This window comes from Ceratotherium simum, chromosome 12 (assembly GCF_057802395.1).
Source record: "Ceratotherium simum simum isolate JZ-2026a chromosome 12, ASM5780239v1, whole genome shotgun sequence".
Lineage (NCBI taxonomy): Eukaryota > Metazoa > Chordata > Mammalia > Perissodactyla > Rhinocerotidae > Ceratotherium > Ceratotherium simum.
This window is the reverse complement of record NC_141911.1, coordinates 69388966-69407107: the sequence shown is the minus strand read 5'-3', so window position 1 is coordinate 69407107 and position 18142 is coordinate 69388966. Positions and strand designations below refer to the sequence as shown.

At 38.8% G+C, this 18142-nt stretch overlaps 1 protein-coding gene across 1 annotated transcript in view; it reads left to right on the top strand.

Moving 5' to 3' along the window:
- The window catches only part of SEC24B (SEC24 homolog B, COPII component), an 89430-nt gene that overhangs the window by 20135 nt on the left and 51153 nt on the right, over positions 1–18142 (top strand). The window contains exon 4 of the mRNA XM_087437212.1: positions 9853–10026. Within this exon, the coding sequence (XP_087293338.1) occupies positions 9853–10026 (174 nt within the window). The remainder of the gene's footprint in view (positions 1–9852; positions 10027–18142) is intronic.

The window sequence follows — 18142 nt, the reverse complement described above, 5'->3', positions numbered from 1 at the left end:
GACAGTTACTATTCCAGCTAGAGCCCCACTCACTATAGAACAGATGATGGCCTGCAGTGTCACACTGGTTTCTCTCAGGGAGCCCCATTAGTGACTTTCACAGCAGATGTATTTCCTACACATAAAGCTGATGTTTTCTCGTTCCTACATTGGTGGGTAGGATGAAGGATGTGGAAGGAGGAGAAAGATATATGAAGAATACCCTTGTGATTAGTTTTTCTGACCTTCCTAAACCAAAAAATATGGTTAAATTTATTAGTTTAAAAATTATGTATATAAGGTATGTAGTTTTTTTAGTGTGGGGTTTCCATAGGATATGCTCATTCTAGTTCAATTTGTGAACTTGAACTTAACAGAATCTGCTCTTGAACTGAGTGAAAATGTATGTAAAGAATGAGAATTGGTAAAGCTGTAGTAGTTTTCTGAATGATGTCTTTAGATTCTATATCAGAGTCGGGAAAGCCATACGTCAGGGATGTTGTAGAAAAGTATCCTTCCCTGAACAATTAGATGATTTAAAATTAGAACTTCAGAGTATGAGCTCTGAACTGTGCATTTGAGATCATCTGTTCTTTCATGGCTGTGTCATTTAGAAGCACTTTTGGCTACAAGCAACTAATAGTGGTTTAAACAAAAAAGTGGTCTTTTTCTCACCTAGCAAGAAGTCTAGGCAGATGCAGTGGATCTAGATGTCCTCAGCGTCTTTTCTCTCTTTCCACTCTGCCATCTTAGCTTGTTGATTTGCAGAAACAAGATAACTTCTGACTTGTAGAAATCAAGTCAGAGTAAAAGCAGGAAGAAGGGAGAGGAAAGGAGATGGGGTGGTGGCAATGACAGATGTCATTTTACATATCATTTGCCATAGCTGTTTGAAAAGACCTTCCCTAACTTTAGGGAAGGCTAGAAAATGAATATTTAGCTTTGTAGCCTCCGTGGTAGAGGCAGGTGAGAAAAAAGGGGTTTAGCATTGACTGAGTCTTGGGTAAGTCAACTTGAAGCGCTGTCACAGTTTCCGTATCTGGGCTGTGCACCAGAACCACTTGCACATTGTGAGCTTCAACCCCGGCTTATTGAGCTACAGTAGACTCTCCAGGGCAGGCTTGGGAATCTGGACTTCTGACTTGATCTCAAGTGATGCCTAGATCCAAATTCTCCTGTAGTCCTTTTGTTTTACAAATGAGGAACACTATCCAAGTTGGGTTGCCTGAGGTCATTAATGTTAGAAACAGAGCTTGTCCTGAAGCTCAGTTTCTTCTGACTCTCAGTCTACCCTTCTCAGAACCAGGGCTTTCTGTCCCCTAGAAATTCTGTTTTCTTTCTCTCTTCTTTCAGCAGTCCTTTTACAGATCAGCTTATCCTAAGGTCCCTCTGACTTAAGGATTTTGTGACTTTCGTGACAAAAAAAGAAGAAATACAGGTAATTCCTATCTGATTTCTGAGATGGGAATGGGACCCTGGATGGAACCAATTTATACTGAGATGTAGGATCAGGAAACTATAGGGCCACTTGGCTAATGAACAGAATACCTAATTGGGAAGGGGTTATCATTGAAAACAATATCAAATAGAGAGTAAGAATAATTACAAAATTACTTTCTATTTGGATAACTAGTAACTGGTCCTTTAGGCAGAGGGAAGGGGTTTTCTTTTAATCCTAGTACTGTGCTATGAAAGCCATAATATAGTTTCTGAAGTTAATTCGTGTTAAGAAGTGGGTTTCTTTTTTGGCCCTTAGATTGGTAAATTACTTATTAATTGCAATTCAGAGGTTGGCAGATTAAATATATCTCAGGTTAATATGACACATGCTTTTCACCATTTCAAAAGAAATAGAGAGGTTACTTTAAAAATCTGCTTTAAAATTAAATATTACAGAAGTTCCCAAATTTTCTCAGTTAATATCTCTCAATATTTTTTTCATGATGCCTCAAACAACCAAGTAGTAATAGTTCATAAGGTTTTTGACAGATGTCACTGAGTGTCTCTTGAAAATTTAAAACATTTCTTAGAACCTTGTGAGTTTGTTGCAAGGGCAACCTGGGTGCCTAAGTAAAAAGTTTGGGAACCATGGGAATATCGATTTTAATTTTCTAGGAGGACAAGTAACTTAATTGCTTTGGACACTCTTAAATTATATTGTCACATTAAAATGAGAATCTTAGGTGTTAAGCATAGTTTTGTGTAAAATTCAGTCTTTGAGTAATTGACGCAAACAATTGCATTTTTTTATTACTTGATTATACTAGTTTCACTTTCAGGTATAGTAGAAGTTCTTAAGCAATTTGTAAGGAGTTGGAGATCCAAAAGCATAAACCTGAGTTAAGTGATTATCAGAAACACAGTGATGGATTCAATGTGGTTTTTTTCAGGCAGTTGATGAGTTCATATTGAGAAACATGGAATAAAAGAGACATTTAAATGTTATCTCATTTGCCTCTTTATTTTAGAAAAGCATGTTAGTATAATTCAGCACTAGAACTTCAGATTATTTCATTAAAAACAGTATATATGTTTTGGGTGCTATATTTAGTTGTTAACTTAGGGTGAAATTTTGGCTAATCTTTAAAAGGTGTCATTTCGTTAGGCCACTTAATAATTTTAAACTGTCACTATAGATAAATCTCTCAAGGTTCAGAGGCTTTTTCTTAGTTTGAGGTGAAGTTGGTTGAGTACGTGACTTTGGGATAAAAGATACCCATCTTTGACAACAAGATGAGTACTGAAACTCCGTAGATTCATTTAAAGTCATTTTCTTAATTTTTTACTATCCTTTTGTTTTGAAAAGCACATAATTTTAAAAATTAGCAAGATAAATCTTGTTGCCAAGTTGTAGAATTTTGCCAGAAAAATTATTTTTATTAAAATTTTTTTTTACTATTTTTTGCTTAATAAGAATCACAAATTGATAGCATATTGTGAAATAGTACCATCTGATTAATGCTGTTTTACTATGTATAGTTTTATAAAACAAGAAGCATTTAAAAAGCTACTTATATAAAACTAATAAAAATAAATATTTATATGATCCCTATATAAAAATCCAAAACATACATGACACTAAAATACAGTCACTGATCAGTTAATATTGTATCTGTCATCTTGGAGTGATGATGTGCCTGAGGAAAAGCAAAGTAAGTACCCTACAGGAGGTGATTATCTGGATAAAGAAATGCAAGTTAGAAGTAAATTAGAAAACCACATCGGAGGTACAAACAGTACAGTAAAGAGATTATTTTCAGCTTTGAAAACTTGTGAGATTGCACAGTTGCAAGATGGGAGTAACATCATTTTGCTCCCTCACAAACTCTTACTCCTTCAGTGTTTCCAAAGCTACCCTTGAACCCTGTCATCTTTACTTAGCTTTGTACCTCGCACTTGTAAATTTTCTACATTTACTCCTTCAAGCTCAGAAGGTGAGATGTTCGTCTTTGTGATCACTTCCTTCAAAACTTGGCTTTATCAGTGCTCCCTTTTCTGGTGAGTCAGTTTTGCAGTGGCTGTTGGGCTGTGGCATTGGAACAGTGGGAGGAATTGATGAAGGAACAACATAAACTCGGTCCTGTATATGAGCAGCAGCCATCAAAAGTTGTTAAGCCAAGTGGTGACAGGATCAGATTTGTGTTTCAGAACTTTCTTCTGTGAGCAGTGTGGTAGATAGACTGGAGGAGGAGGAACTGGAGACAGTAAGGCTTCACCTCAGTTATCTAGAGGAAGGATGAGGACATAGGCTGGATTTGTTTAGACAAAGATAGGTGACAGATGATTTCAAGGATTTGTTGATATAGTTTATGAAGGGAAAGGAAGAATAAAGGATGAGTTTTAAATTTTCTAGCTTGAACAGCTTGAATGGGTGAGGGTGCTATTAGCTGAGAATTTATTTAATCTCCCTAGTTCTGAAAGAATTGTATGCATAATTACTAAGGAGCTACTAAGAACTAACTAGGGAACTACCTTGATGCCAACAGGAAAAGACAAAAGATTTGGTTTTGAATCATGGGTTCTGTCTCTAAACATCCCATAAACTAAACAGTACTACAGCAGTTCATTTTGCTTAGTGCCAGTTTTATATGTCATTTCTCCTGTCACATTCTCTTTGTGAAAGGGACAGTTTTTTTTTTGGCTGCATGCTTCTATTGTCCTTAATGTCTCCATTCATTTGACAAATATTTGAGAGCCAGCTATGTGGCATTGTCTTAGTGCCTGGAGGTAAAACAGTGAGTAAAAAGGCTTGATCCTTATCCTCACGAAGTCTGCAGTCTACTTGGGAAGCAAACATAATCCAACTAAACACAAAAGGATGTAAGTTTGCTTTATCATTTAAGTGTCATGAAGCAAAGATACATGGTGCCTGGTCAGTGTACTCTAGGGACGTCTGGCCTTTTAGTCATGAAGCTTAGGAAAGTTTTCCCCAATATTTGATATTTAAGCTGCAGTCTGAAGGATGATTCTCCCTGTATAAAATAAACTGCAGGTGAAATAAATATTTAAATACAAAAAGGCAACACTTTAAAACTTTCCAGAGAAAACACGGAAGACTACTTTGAGAACCTTGGAGTTTGGAAGGATTTCTTAAGGACAACACATAGCAGTGCTAGCCATAAAGATTAAGTGTGATAAACTTGACTGATTTCTGATTAAGAACTTTTCTTCATTGAAAGACAACATAAAGAAAAAGAGACAAGCTGTGAACTGGGAGTAAAGAAAATTTACAGTATTTATTCAGAATACACAATTAACACATAGAAATTAATAAGATCAGCAACCCAAGAAAAAATACATGAACAAGCATTTCGAAGAAGATGAAATGAAGACATACTCAGCCTCATTAATAATCAGAGAAAAGCAAATTAAAACTAGAGTGGGGTATCTTCTTGTACTTAGCAGCAGAATGGTAAAAATTTGAAAGTCTGACCATACCAAGGGATGGCGAGGATGTGGAGTAACAGGAAAATCTGAGTCACTGTTAGTAGGAAGATTTATTGGTTCAAGATTTTAGGAGAATTTGGCATTAATGGAATTGAAGATAACCACACCCTAAAATGCCGTTTTCCCACTTCTATATACTCTCAAAAAGTCTGTGAGTCACCTGGGATCTTCTGATTCACCAGGTCTAGAATGGCCTGGCCTAAGATTTTTTTTTTTTTTTTGATGAGGAAGGTTAGCCCTGAGCTAATATCTGTTGCCAGTCCTCCTCTTTTTGCTGAGGAAGATTGGCCCTGGGCTAACATCCATGCCCATCATCCTCTACTTTATATGTGGGATGCCTGCCACAGCATGGCTTGATAAGCGGTGCGTCAGTCCGAGCCCGGATCCGAACCTGCGAACCCTGGGTGGCTGAAGCGGAGGGTGAAAACTTAACCACTGTGCCACCAATCTGGCCCCCGTGGCCTAAGGTTTCTATCCAGTTTCTGCATGAAGTGTTGCTAGCCTGTAGACTCCGCTTTGAACAGGAAGGCCCTCGAGCACCACTTCTTGCTTTAGGTGTAGCACTTGTAGGACACGATGACCTTTGGGATTCTGGGCCAGAGAGCTCATTTCCCACAGGCTGCCCCCAGGGCTAAGGGGATTCCACATCCCTTCTGCACACCTACCCGCATTTGAGCTGTGGCTACACATTGGGAAACTCTGCCCTAGGGAAACTTGCACATCTGCACCTGGGACATGTTCATGAATATTCATAGCAGCATGTTTGTGAGAACAAAAAATTAGAAACCCAAAAGGCCATTTATAGTAGAATGGATAAATAAATCATATCCTTCAGATGGACTGCTGAGAAGGAGGGAAATGGTGAAATAGAGCTGCATCCGCTAACATGAATGCATCCCAGAAATGCCCTAGAAGTCATGAAGAATACGTGCAGTGTGCTGTGGTTATAAAGTTAAAGAACAAGCAAAAATAATGTTTAGGGGTACTTAGATGTGTGATAAACTACGCATTTAAAAACAAAAGCAAGGGGATAATAGACACAATGCAGGAGGGAGGCAGGAGGAGGCCTTGTGTGAGGAGTACTCTGAGCGCTTCGCAGCATTGGAAATGTTTTCACAGTTGGAGGTTGAGTTCATGGGTACTGCTTTCATTATGCTTCTGTGCATGTGTATATATACATAAGTACACGTAAGTCTCACATAAACTCTTTTATTTGCATCCATTACTTTATTAAAGAAAAAAGTTTGTTACATCAAAGGGTGAGTAAGTGTGTCCCCTTTAATGGGAGAGAGGGCAGCAAGTTCACGGGACTGAAGGAAGCCCGGTGACTCAGGGAGAATCCAGGACCAGGATGAGTCAGGATTGCCCAGGGCCTTGGTGACCACGTGGAGAAGTTTGCAGGTGGAGCTCTTTGTCTCACCCTCAAGCACTGGCAGACTGCTGAAGGCGTTTAAAGCGGCACACTGCCCTGCGTCAGGTTGGAGACTAGCCGTGTTCCAGGACAGAGGGGACCTGTTCAAAACTGAGCTGCTTCTCCTGACTTGGTGCTTGGAATTGTTTGTGAAAAATGACTCGTGGGCATAATCGGAGGCCTAGGGTGATGGAATCGTCCTCCAGAGGCTTCATGTCTCCTTCTGCCAGTTGCCTGCAGCCTCTCCCAGCTTGTGACAGCAGTGACCCAGGTCTGAGCCTAGAGTGACGGACTGTGCAGGTGTTCTGAACCAAAGCTGCTGGCCCCTGTAAGGATCGCTTCCTGGTTTATCCTTCTGCTGAGTTATCACCCTTCGGAGTACTGTCTTACGAGTAAGGGTACGGGGTGCCTGATCAGGTAGCCCATCCTGGGTGTACCCTGCAGGCCGCAGAAGACAGCAGATATCACGGGTGAGAGCAGCTCTGAGTGTTGGGCGTACTTCTCTGAGTTTTCAATTTCGTATAGATTTTGGCCCCAAAATTCGTTAATATCATGTTAGGTCTTTGGTGATTTTAAGATGTTTTTGAATATGCTTTTTAAAGTTATGTTCAGTAGGAGGTGTGGTCCTACTCACCCAGCCTGTCATTACCAGCTGCAGAAACACCCTCTGTGGTTTAGACAGTGTCTTTTTTTTTTTTTTTTAATTTTTATTTATTTATTTTTCCCCCAAAGCCCCAGTAGATAGTTGTATGTCATAGCTACACATCCTTCTAGTTGCTGTATGTGGGACGCGGCCTCAGCATGGCCGGAGAAGCGGTGCGTCGGTGCGCGCCCGGGATACGAACCCGGGCCGCCAGTAGCAGAGCGCGCGCACTTAACCGCTAAGCCACGGAGACAGTGTCTTTTAATTCTCCGTGTGACCAAAGGTAAAATTAGTGTATTTCCTCTAGCTTCCAGCCCTCCCCTTTTCCCTGTCACCAATTTTAGATGATTATATCTTTCTTAGTTTTTACTTTGTACTGTTAAATATACTTATCACTCTATTACTTTAGCAGTTTTAATGATTGTATCAGTTATCTAATGTTGGTTTAAAGCAAAGGTGACTTATTTTTCATGGTTCTGTGGGTGGGATGGGCAGTTCCTCCGCCAATTTTTCCTGGACTCCCTCCTGTGACTCCATGTAGCTAGAGAGTTGGCTGGCTGGGAGAGCCTCGGGCTTCACTCACGGGTCTGGCAGTGGTGCGGACTGTTCACTGGGCACCTCGGTGTTTCTCCCTGTGACTAGGTGAGCTGCCATATGTGATGGTCAGGTGCGGAAAGGCGTAAGCTGCAAGGCCTTGTGAAACTTGAGAGGTCTTGGACTTGTGCACCATTACTTCTGCCACATTCTGCTGACTAAAGCCAGTTATAAGTTTAGTCCCAATCCAGGTGGTGGGAAAATAGTCCCCACTTCTTTTTTTTTTTTTTTTGTAAGGAAGATCAGCCCTGAGCTAACGTGTGATGCCAATCCTCTTCTTTTTGCTGAGGAAGATTGGCCCTGGGCTAACATCCGTGCCCATCTTCCTCTACTTTATATGGGACGCTGCCACGCCATGGCGTGACAAGCGGTGCGTTGGTATGCTCCTGGGATCCGACCCTGTGAACTCCAGGCTGCTGAAGTGGAGCGCGCAAACTTAACCGCTGTGCCACTGGGCCAGCCCCTAGATGCCACTCTTTTTTTTTTTTTTTATTTTGTGAGGAAGATCAGCCCTGAGCTGACATCCATGCCAATCCTCCTCTTTTTGCTGAGGAAGACTGGCCCTGGGCTAACATTCGTGCCCATCTTCCTCCACTTTATATGGGACGCCACCACAGCATGGCCTGACAAGCGGTGCGTCCGTGCGCGCCTGGGATCTGAACCCGGGCCGCCAGCAGCAGAGCGCACACACTTAACCACTACGCCACGGGGCCAGCCCCCTAGACCCCACTTCTTAATGAGAGGAACTGCAAATATCGTGACTGTTTTCAGTCCCCGTAATGTCGGTTGTCCTTCCTAAAAATGATAATGCAATCAGCATGCTTAGATTAGCTAACACCGTCTTTCCCTGTTCCCCATATTTATATCGTTGTACACTGTTGGGACACATAACACATGTGGTTCTGTCACCATACTCCTACATTTGTTTCAGTCTTAGACTTAAGTTTGTTTATATATATACACACACAGACACACGAGGTACATGTATACACATACGTACGTGTCTGTTTGTATACACGTATATGTATATGTTCAGTGTGTTTTCACTACTCACTACTAGTCTCTTGCCACAGGTTCCCCCCACCACTTTATTGTAATTGACATATAATATTGTGTAAGTTTAAGATATACAATGTGATGATTTCATGCACACATATATTTGCAAAATGATTACCACAGTAAGGTTAGTTAATCCATCCATCACCTCACGTAATTACCTTTTTCATGTATGTGGCGATAACACACACATAAGATCTGCTCTTAGCAACTTTCAAGGATATAATATGGTATTATTAACTGTAGTCACCGTGTTGTATATTAGAGCCCCAGAACTTACTCATCTTATAACTGAGAGTTTGTACCCTTTGACCAGCATCTCTTTACCTCCAGCCCCTGGCTACCAACATTCTACCCTCTGTTTCTGTGAGCTCAGCTTTTTTAGATTCCACATATAAATTAGATCATACACTATTTGTCTTTCTCTGTCTGATTATCTCACTTAGCATAATACCCTCATGGTCCACCCATGTTGTCACAAATGGCAGGATTTCCTTCTTTTTTATGGCGGAAAATACCCCATTGTGTATGTATATACACACACTCCCAATTTTTTTTTATCAGTACATACATACACCACATTTTTTTATCCATTCATCTGTCGATGGACACTTAAGTTGTTGCCATAGGTTTTTCAATTATCTCTTGGTTGGCTGAAGATTATCCTGTAGGTCAGGCAGTTTGAGCTATCACGAAGGCCCACCATGAATCACATGTACTTTATTCTAGAAGTTCAACCTAGTGTTACCATATGGCATCTGATTAGAAACAGCAAATGAGAAGTGGCAGTTTACAATCCAAAATGACATCTGAGCTGATACTAGAAACATTTGTAGAATTCATGGACCACCTTACTACGGAAGTACATAACCTCTATTCATCTTCTTATCTGAGATATCATTGCTTAGTACACTAATTAATATTAATAATCATGATCATTAGTAAAGGAAAACTGTTTGGGTTCGTTTTGTTTAAGAAGGTAATTCGCTTGTGAAATGTTTTAGGAAAATTGCCGTTAAAGATTATTAAAACATTTAGTGAGTAGGTTTTCAGTGTTTTTGAAAATCATTTCTTTGGGCCGCCTTATTTTGCAGGTATAGACAGACTAGATAAATGTGATGCCGCTGAATTTTCTGCAAGCACTCAAGATAAACTGTATTTCATTAGTATTTTAATATATTTCACATGTATTGCTGTGGATGAAATAGTTTCTTGTCTTCAGTTGCAGATTCTTTATCGTGTTCTGTTATGCAAAATGTTCAGCCTCCCGCATCCAGCCCAGTAGTGTCCACCATGTTGTCAGGAGCCTCGTCGACAAGGACGCCTCCTCCTGCAAGTTACCCGGCTGAGCCTGTGGCCTCAGCTCCACAGCCATCAGAGCTGGTGCAACAGAAAGGTATCTGAGAAAGCCCTTATACTGTACGTATGGCACGTATATACGCACCCAGACACACCAGTTCACATAGCTGATCTTTAAAAGTCAAACTGTATAGCCATAATTTGTAGAAAATATGGAAAAAAGGAATTTATACTCTAAGTCAAATACGACTATTTTCTTTTTTATGTATTAACTTCCAGTCTCTTTATGATTATATATTTTACATAATTGCAATTATAGTTTGCGTACCATTTTGTATTTTGGTTTTACATTTATTATACACAATTCTTATATCTACATAGTCTTTATGGTCATTTTCATGGCTAATAATTCATTGTGTCAATGTATTATAATTTACTAATCCATCCCTCTGTTATAGAACATTTATTTCCTATTTTTTAAAGGTTATTATAGTTTCTTTTAGGATAAAACACCCAAGATTTCCTTATTTAGTGAATTTTCATATCCTATTTGATAATTTCTTTGCTTGTCATTATTATTGTGTGTGTGTGTGTGTGTGTGTGTGAGTGAGTGTGTGAGAGGAAGATTAGCCCTGAGCTAACATCCATGCCAATCCTCCTCTTTTTGCTGAGGAAGGCTGGCCATGGGCTAACATCCGTGCCCATCTTCCTCCACTTTATGTGGGACGCTGCCACAGCATGGCCTGACAAGCGGTGCCTCAGTGCGCGCCCGGGATCTGAACCTGGGTCGCCAGCAGCGGAGCATGTGCACTTAACCGCTATGCCATGGGGCCGGCCCCGCTTGTCGTCACTATTAATGAAAAATAACTTTTGGCCCGATTTTGGGAATGAGAGGTGAAAATGAAATGGCGATGCACACTCTTGCATCCTTGACAAACATGTGGTTTATTTGTTTGCTTGTTTCTTATTCTCCGTGTATTGAATAAGTGACAGGTGACTCAAGTGGGTTGTTCTCACCCAGACCCACAGTGCCTTTTCTTTGGGCAGTATTCTTGGTTATTTTCTGTCTGGCTGAAATTCCAAATCTGGTGATGTTTCAGGCTAATATACTATATTCTTCGTTTGATGAGAGACCCTGAACTGTTTTTAGGAATCTATAGTGTGTGTTTCCAGAGCCACCGTCCGTGATACCTTAGGGACTGTACTCACCGTGTAGTGACAGCTCCTGACCTTGGGTATGAGGAGCTCTCTCTCATGTTCTGAAACTCGGAAAAAGCATCATAAATCCATAGGCTGATCTCGCTGCTTTTATCTGTTGAGTGTTTATGTGGTCAACAGAGAATTTGGTATTGTTTGATCAGATTATGCATTATACATTTTCTTACTTGATTTCATAGGAAAACCAGTTGCTGCACCGAGGAGCACCCACTGATTCCCCACAAGCCAGTGGGAGCGTGGGGATAGAATCTGGTTATTATAAGTGTTTGCCCTCAAAGTGAAGGGCTGGTGGGAAGGTTGTGCTTATCACAAGTAGAAGAACTTAAGGGTAGGTGAAGCCCTAACTGGGTGAATAGTGTCTTTCCTCTACTCAATGACTACTTTCATTTCTTAAACATGTTGCTTGTTTTGACCATTTACATTGCCCCTGCTAACGTTTTTTTCTATTATATTTTCTTTTTGACTACTTTACTTTAAATACCATCATACCATCTTACTATAAGTATCATTTTGTAAACCACTTTCCCAACTAAATAACCATAATTGTTTCCTTTTTTCTTAATAAGATAAATTTGAAAAGAGGAGCTACCATTCATTGAGCACTTACAGTGTGCCAGATACATTATGTTTATTATCTCATTTAATCCTCACGTCAATCCTACGAGGTAGATAGTATCCCTTTTTACAGAAGAGAAAAGTGAGATTCACAAAGATTAGGTAACTTGCCCAAGATTATGAATTAATAAGTAGCAGAGTGAAAGATTTTCAACTCGAACCTTTCTGTCTTGTGCTCTTTCTGTAAAATCTGGATTTTTACAAACTCTTGATTTACCTAAGCTAAGCTCCTTGAATAAGTAACAGAAAAGATAACACTGGAGACATTTGAATTGTATCTTTTATAGTTTCTTTTTCTTAAGCGGGAGATTGGCTTCTCAGTGGCCCCTTTGCTTTTGGGTAGATCTGGGGTGTACGCCCTGTGTGTGCAAGTTAGGCTGTGTTGTTGTGCAGGCTGTCCTTTGCATGAACGGTGCCTCCTGCAGTTGTGTGGGATGTGCCTGCACAGGGTGTGCTGTGCGTCTCATAGGACTGCTAAAACACTAATGTTTAAAGAGATTCATCTTTTTCTCCCAGCTTCAAAGACACCCTTCCTTAGTTACTCTCAAGGACTCAGCATTTTTTACTGGTTTTTAGAGGGAAGGCTTCAAATTGTTGCTTGCGTATCTCCTTAAAAAGTTTTTGAAAAACTCTATAACTACTTGAACATCTTTTAGATTGACATCTAAAGTTTGTCACCAAAGGTTTAAATAGTTGCAGTTACGTAATTTTCAAGATATTGTGTATGTTGACTTTTAAAACAAAGATGATACGTTACTCTGTGTCCACTGGAATGATACCTACCATCATCAGTTTAAGAGAGACGCAAATGACTCCTTCTTTAACATTTGGAAAGTTTACATTTTTCCTTTTTCTCCTTAACGTCATACCCCTCCCCTGAATGTAATAATATAATATATTCTTTACTAGAAACTCTTTTATCGTTCTGTCATACTTCTCTGCCACAATATTATATAAATTGAAATTTTAAAATTTGTTTCATTGTCTGTGACCATAAGTGTCTAAGTATTAACATTTTTTCTTCTAGATTAAGCTATGAATACAATTATTAGTATAAGTTGGTCAAAACAGTGTGAACATCATGAATTTTGGTACTTTTTTATGGGAAGTACATTTATTGGAAACACACATTTCGGTGAGACGGCAGGCTGTCGTCCCTCCTCACCTTTGTGTCCGTGAGTCGCGTGTGGTGCGTTGTTAGAGTAAGATCAACTTTAGATCAGTTTCATTCTTAGTTTTTATTTTCATACATCTGATTGCTGAGAAACTTCGTGCACGTAAAGTAGATAGGAATGGTATCAGAAGGATTTTATTAAAGCACTATTATTGTTCCTTTGGGTTTTTTAACCTTTTTAACTTTCTGAGTTACACGTCATAGATGTTTGCTGTCGTTGTTTAGGTTTTATTTTCCAGGTTGTAGATGGTGGATAACGTTGTTACTTTCATGTAGGAGTTTACAGTTTTGCAGAACAGTGACCTTTTGCGGTCTCACTCTATCACTGTGAATGAAGCAGGCGTGTCACGTTTCATCTTCATAGATGAGGAGTCGAGGATTAGAGAGCTGGGTGTCTGACCCAAAGACCTGCAGACTCCCCAAGAGGGGCGCCAGGACCCAGTATAGAGCTTCTGCCTCCAACCCCAGTGCTCGTTGTACTGAATCAGCACTTATTCAAAATGTTGTGAATTTCATTATACCATTGCCAGTGTAATATCTTATCACATCCTTTAAATGTATTTTTATCAAAAACTTCAGGCTGTGATGTAGGTCATTTTACGGATGGTGTCGCCATATAACCTAGTTAGCAAAGACAATCCTCATTTGCAAACCGGGGAGACGAGTTTAATTCTTTGTCAGAAAATCTGATTCGGTTTTTTAATCCAAGGAAATGTGTTCTTGGATTTTCAAGAGGTACCATAAACTCCACTGAGAATTAAATTGCGGCATATATCTTCTAAGCCACATTACTAAAAGCAGTCAAGGATTTAATATAATTAATTTATCCTTTTTTATAGTAGATTATAAAAACTAGGCAGTGAGTCAGTATGCTGTTTCTCATTACCAAATTTGAAATCGAGTAGTGTAATATGTATCAAATACTACACTATTTATGAAGCGGACATTATCTTGAAAAGCATTGTATTCCTGTGGTAAATATGTGCATTGTGTGTATCAAACTCTGGTATTTGACCTTCTTTTTTTAGTATTTAAATAGGAATCAAGTAAAAAGTCAGAAATAATTCAGTTAATTTCATCAGACATCATGATAAAAATGTTCCCATGTATTTAATAAAAACAGAAAAACATATACTACTAAGTACTAAGAGATTTACCTGCTATTAAATATTTTTTTTGTTAAAAGGAGGTAGAATTAAATATTGTATAAAATATAAGGTGAGAAATGATTATAATCATTATAAATATTTTATGATAAAACATGTTGTAAAGTACTTTATTGAACATCTCCTATTGACTGAAAGAAATCATGTATAATATTTATCAATGAGTTTTATCCAGTATATCTTGAAAAAAATTGGCAGTCCTAGAAAACATTCTACTTGTTTTTAAAAGAATTAGCATTACTAAGAATACTACTCAGGTTGGTGGAAAGTTCTTTTTTCTAACTAATGGCTTGCCCTACGGATAAGTATTCAGAATAGCTGAAAGTAATTGTTTTTAATTAAATATACACAAAAACATGTTTTTAAAATTTAATAATAGTAATAATAATAGCTAATACTTATATAGTATTTAATATATTTCAGGCACCATTCTAAGCTTTGAAATATATTAATTCATTTAATTTTCACAGCAACCATTTGAGGTAGTTATTACCCCATTTTACAGATAATGTAAATGAAGAACAGAGAGGTTAGTAACTTGCCCCAGGATACACAGCTAGTCAGTGGTAGAACCTAGAACAACCCAGAGGCCCCATCTTTATCCATAATGTCCTGCTGCTTGTCTGTTCAGTATTTCTTACTGTTTTTGCCTTGTTCTCATGGGACTTTTTCAAGAGCAGTGGGTTCTTCGACAGCAGTGGTTGGGGACTGCATACATGCAGAATTATTAAATAAATTTATCGTTACTCCCACCACTCTACTTTTCACTATTTCTGAATTAAGAATATTCCAGTGAGAACTAACCCTCTTTCTAACATGTTTCATCTTTAACTGAAACATGTATGGCAAGGTAAAAGAAAGTCTTTGCTTGATTAATCGTTTAAGGAAGAGGAAGCTTTCCCTTTACTGCCAGAGAGATTTTTATACCCCAGGGCAATGTCTTAGAGTAAGATTTATTATAATTTTTTTTTGACTTATTTATTTTTTCCCCCAAAGCCCCAGTACATAGTTGTATGTCATAGCTGCACATCCTTCTAGTTGCTGTACGTGGAACGCGGCCTCAGCATGGCCAGAGAAGCGGTGCGTTGGTGCGCACCCGGGATCCAAACCTGGGACGCCAGCAGTGGAGCGCGCGCACTTAACCACTAAGCCACGGGGCCGGCCCTAGAGTAAGATTTATGATAAATTAAAGGTCCTTGTTTCCTTTGTGAAGCAAGAGAAAGGCTTTTCTTAACACAGGCGCTTTTTTAGATGGGTAAATTTTAGGAATGAGAATACGATGGAAATTGATTCTCTTAAAACCATTCTTTTGTGGGAACCCTTGGAAAGTCTTCTAGTATGTGTCCCTAGTTTGAAGACCAGCTTAGGAAAGATAACAGTTGCTCACAAGTCCAAACTCTTGAATTTAAAAGGCTAACCTCCATGCGGGATCTGTTCTCCTGAGACCGATTTTATCTATCCCAGTGCGGCTGTCTCCAGGGACCAGTGGGGCTGCCCTTTAGTGAGCAGCTCACTAAAGGGCAGCCCCACGAGTCTCCTGGGGAGTATTGCCTGAAGACACTTCCATGAAAGGTGGTTTAAACCAAATGTCCTTTTTAAAATATTGGTGCCCTGTTAATAACAGAGCTCTTCATCGTGTCAGATTCTATCGTTGAAATGTGTCTTGTCTCTTGGTTGACTGGATTTATACCTTGGAAGCTCTGAGTGAGACAGAATAAGTTAGGATGTAGTGTTCCCTCTGGTGTGGGGGTGGAAGGTGCTTCATGTAGGGTGGATTTCAGGGTGATCTCTGGAATAAGATGTCATTTTCTACCACCTCATAGATGCAACCTGGTATCTCATACAGTTCTGGCTCTTACAGAGGAAGCTCTCAAAGCCATTTACTTACCACAGCCCCTTTCTGGCTGTGACTCCCCATTTGTTGGGGTTTGTATGCACTGTACCCAGCCTAGAGGGGGGCATTTAAATATGGATCAGTTGTTTTTCTGGAGCTCTTACCATTCCTCTGTGGATTGGTAAACTAAAGTATCGTATTCTTGGGCCATTAATATTCCCAAGCTTTTAACACAGTTTACTGGAACAAACAAAGGAAGGCTAAATTCTGAGCATTTGAAGAGTCACAGTGGGAAAAGTCTTAAATCTCGACACTTTCTTTTTTTTTTTTTTTAGGGCTCTAAATATTTTTTTTTTTTTTTTTTTTTTTTTTTATTGCAGTAACATTGGTTTATAACATTGCAAAAATTTCAGGTGTACATCATTGTACTTCTATTTCTGCATGGACTACATCATGTTCACCACCAAAATACTAATTACAACCCATCACCACACACATGTACCGAATTATCCCTTTCACCCTCCCCCCTCCCCCCTTCCCCTCTGGTAACCACCAATCCAATCTCTGTCCCTATGTGTTTGTTTATTGTTGTTATTATCTACTACTTAATGAAGGAAATCGACACTTTCATCTCCAGCACTTCCCAAAAAGGATTGCATCTTTTTGCGGGAAAGTAAAATTTGAGTGTGTTGTATGCCATTCTATTAATATGGTACATTGACAACCATAGTATAATCTAAAATGATACTGTAATAAAAATATTACTCTGTTCTGTGTTATTCGTAGCTTTGTTCCAGTGCATTGTCGTTGCTCTATAAATTTTTTATGATTGTATAGCCATCTCATTTGCTTCTAATTAAGCATTGGATATTTTTACTATAATAAGTGAAATCTGGTTTTATTTGGTAAATCTGGAGAAAGAGAGGAAAAGATATATATAATACTTATAGGTTTGGCCAGTACTTTGGCTCCTTTGATTACTTACAGAGTCAACAACCTGCATATTGATTCAGTCATGTAAAGAGTGGATTCTCTTCTGATTCTTTCCTGCTTGTTGGCCTCTCTGAGCTCAGCACACAAATGGAGTTTCTCCTTTCTCTTGTTTCTTTTTCTTATGTACATTCACATATGTGTGCTTTTTAAAGTGCAGTGCTAATTGCATTTTGAGGAAGTACTTCATTTTTAAAGAAGTCCTTAAATTGAAGAATTTCTTTTCTATAAAATCTTTTTACTGTTATGTTTAATTGTAAACTTCTTAGTATATTTAACCTAAAGTCTAATATTAGTCATGTTTTCGTTTTAACTAGGCTTTTGTTAGAGGAGCATGCCACTCTGAGTGTGGTCTTTCAAGGTATCAAGTTTATTTCTTGCATTGCCTGAACTTATTTTACATTGATTTTTACTTTCTCAGATGAATGTGTGATAACTGCTATTGTATCTTTATTTAAGAATGTTTCAGCAAAGCCAGCAGATTTTCCATGACTCCTTTAGTTGTAGTGGGAAGATCAAAGTTTCACTCATCTACAGTTTAACTTTGCTCTCTTGTAAGCTCCAATTTTACTCTTTATTGGCTTTTTTCGTACTTTAGGCATGAGTTATGTTTATCCATGCTAATTACAAAGGTCACCTGAAAAAAACAGTGACGTGAGCATCAGAGGGCTACCACGTGGTTTTGATGAGGCAGGGCTTCATTATGCTTCCAGTATTTTGAAATGTTCTTGAAAATCCACACTGTGTTTCTGGGCTTTTCTTTTTTTTTCAAGTTGAGCTGTAAGATTTTCCTTACAAGGATGTTTGTTCTTATTTATGAAGTATTTTCATTTTTAATTAAGATTATTTTCTCCTCTTAAAAATTTTATGGGTGTTATTTTTTTAAGTCTTGATTTTACCAGATTAATTAAATTATAAAAACACTTAGTCAGCTTTTTGTAAGGGAAATATTATACAGTTACTAGTTGTTGTGCCTTTTCCACAGAATCTGCCTTCTCTTGGTGTGTTTCACAGAGGGCCAGTTTCATTCACCTGCCTCAGGTTCACATGGAGGCCGTAGGCTGAAGCTGAGATGATCGGCCATCTCAGAAAACTCACTTTCTGTGATTGTCACACTTGCAGGGCCCCAGTTAATAAGACTTTTTTTTTTTTTTTTTTTTTTTTTTTGAGCATCTTCTGTGAGCAGAGAACCATGCTGAATACAGTTCTTTCCTTT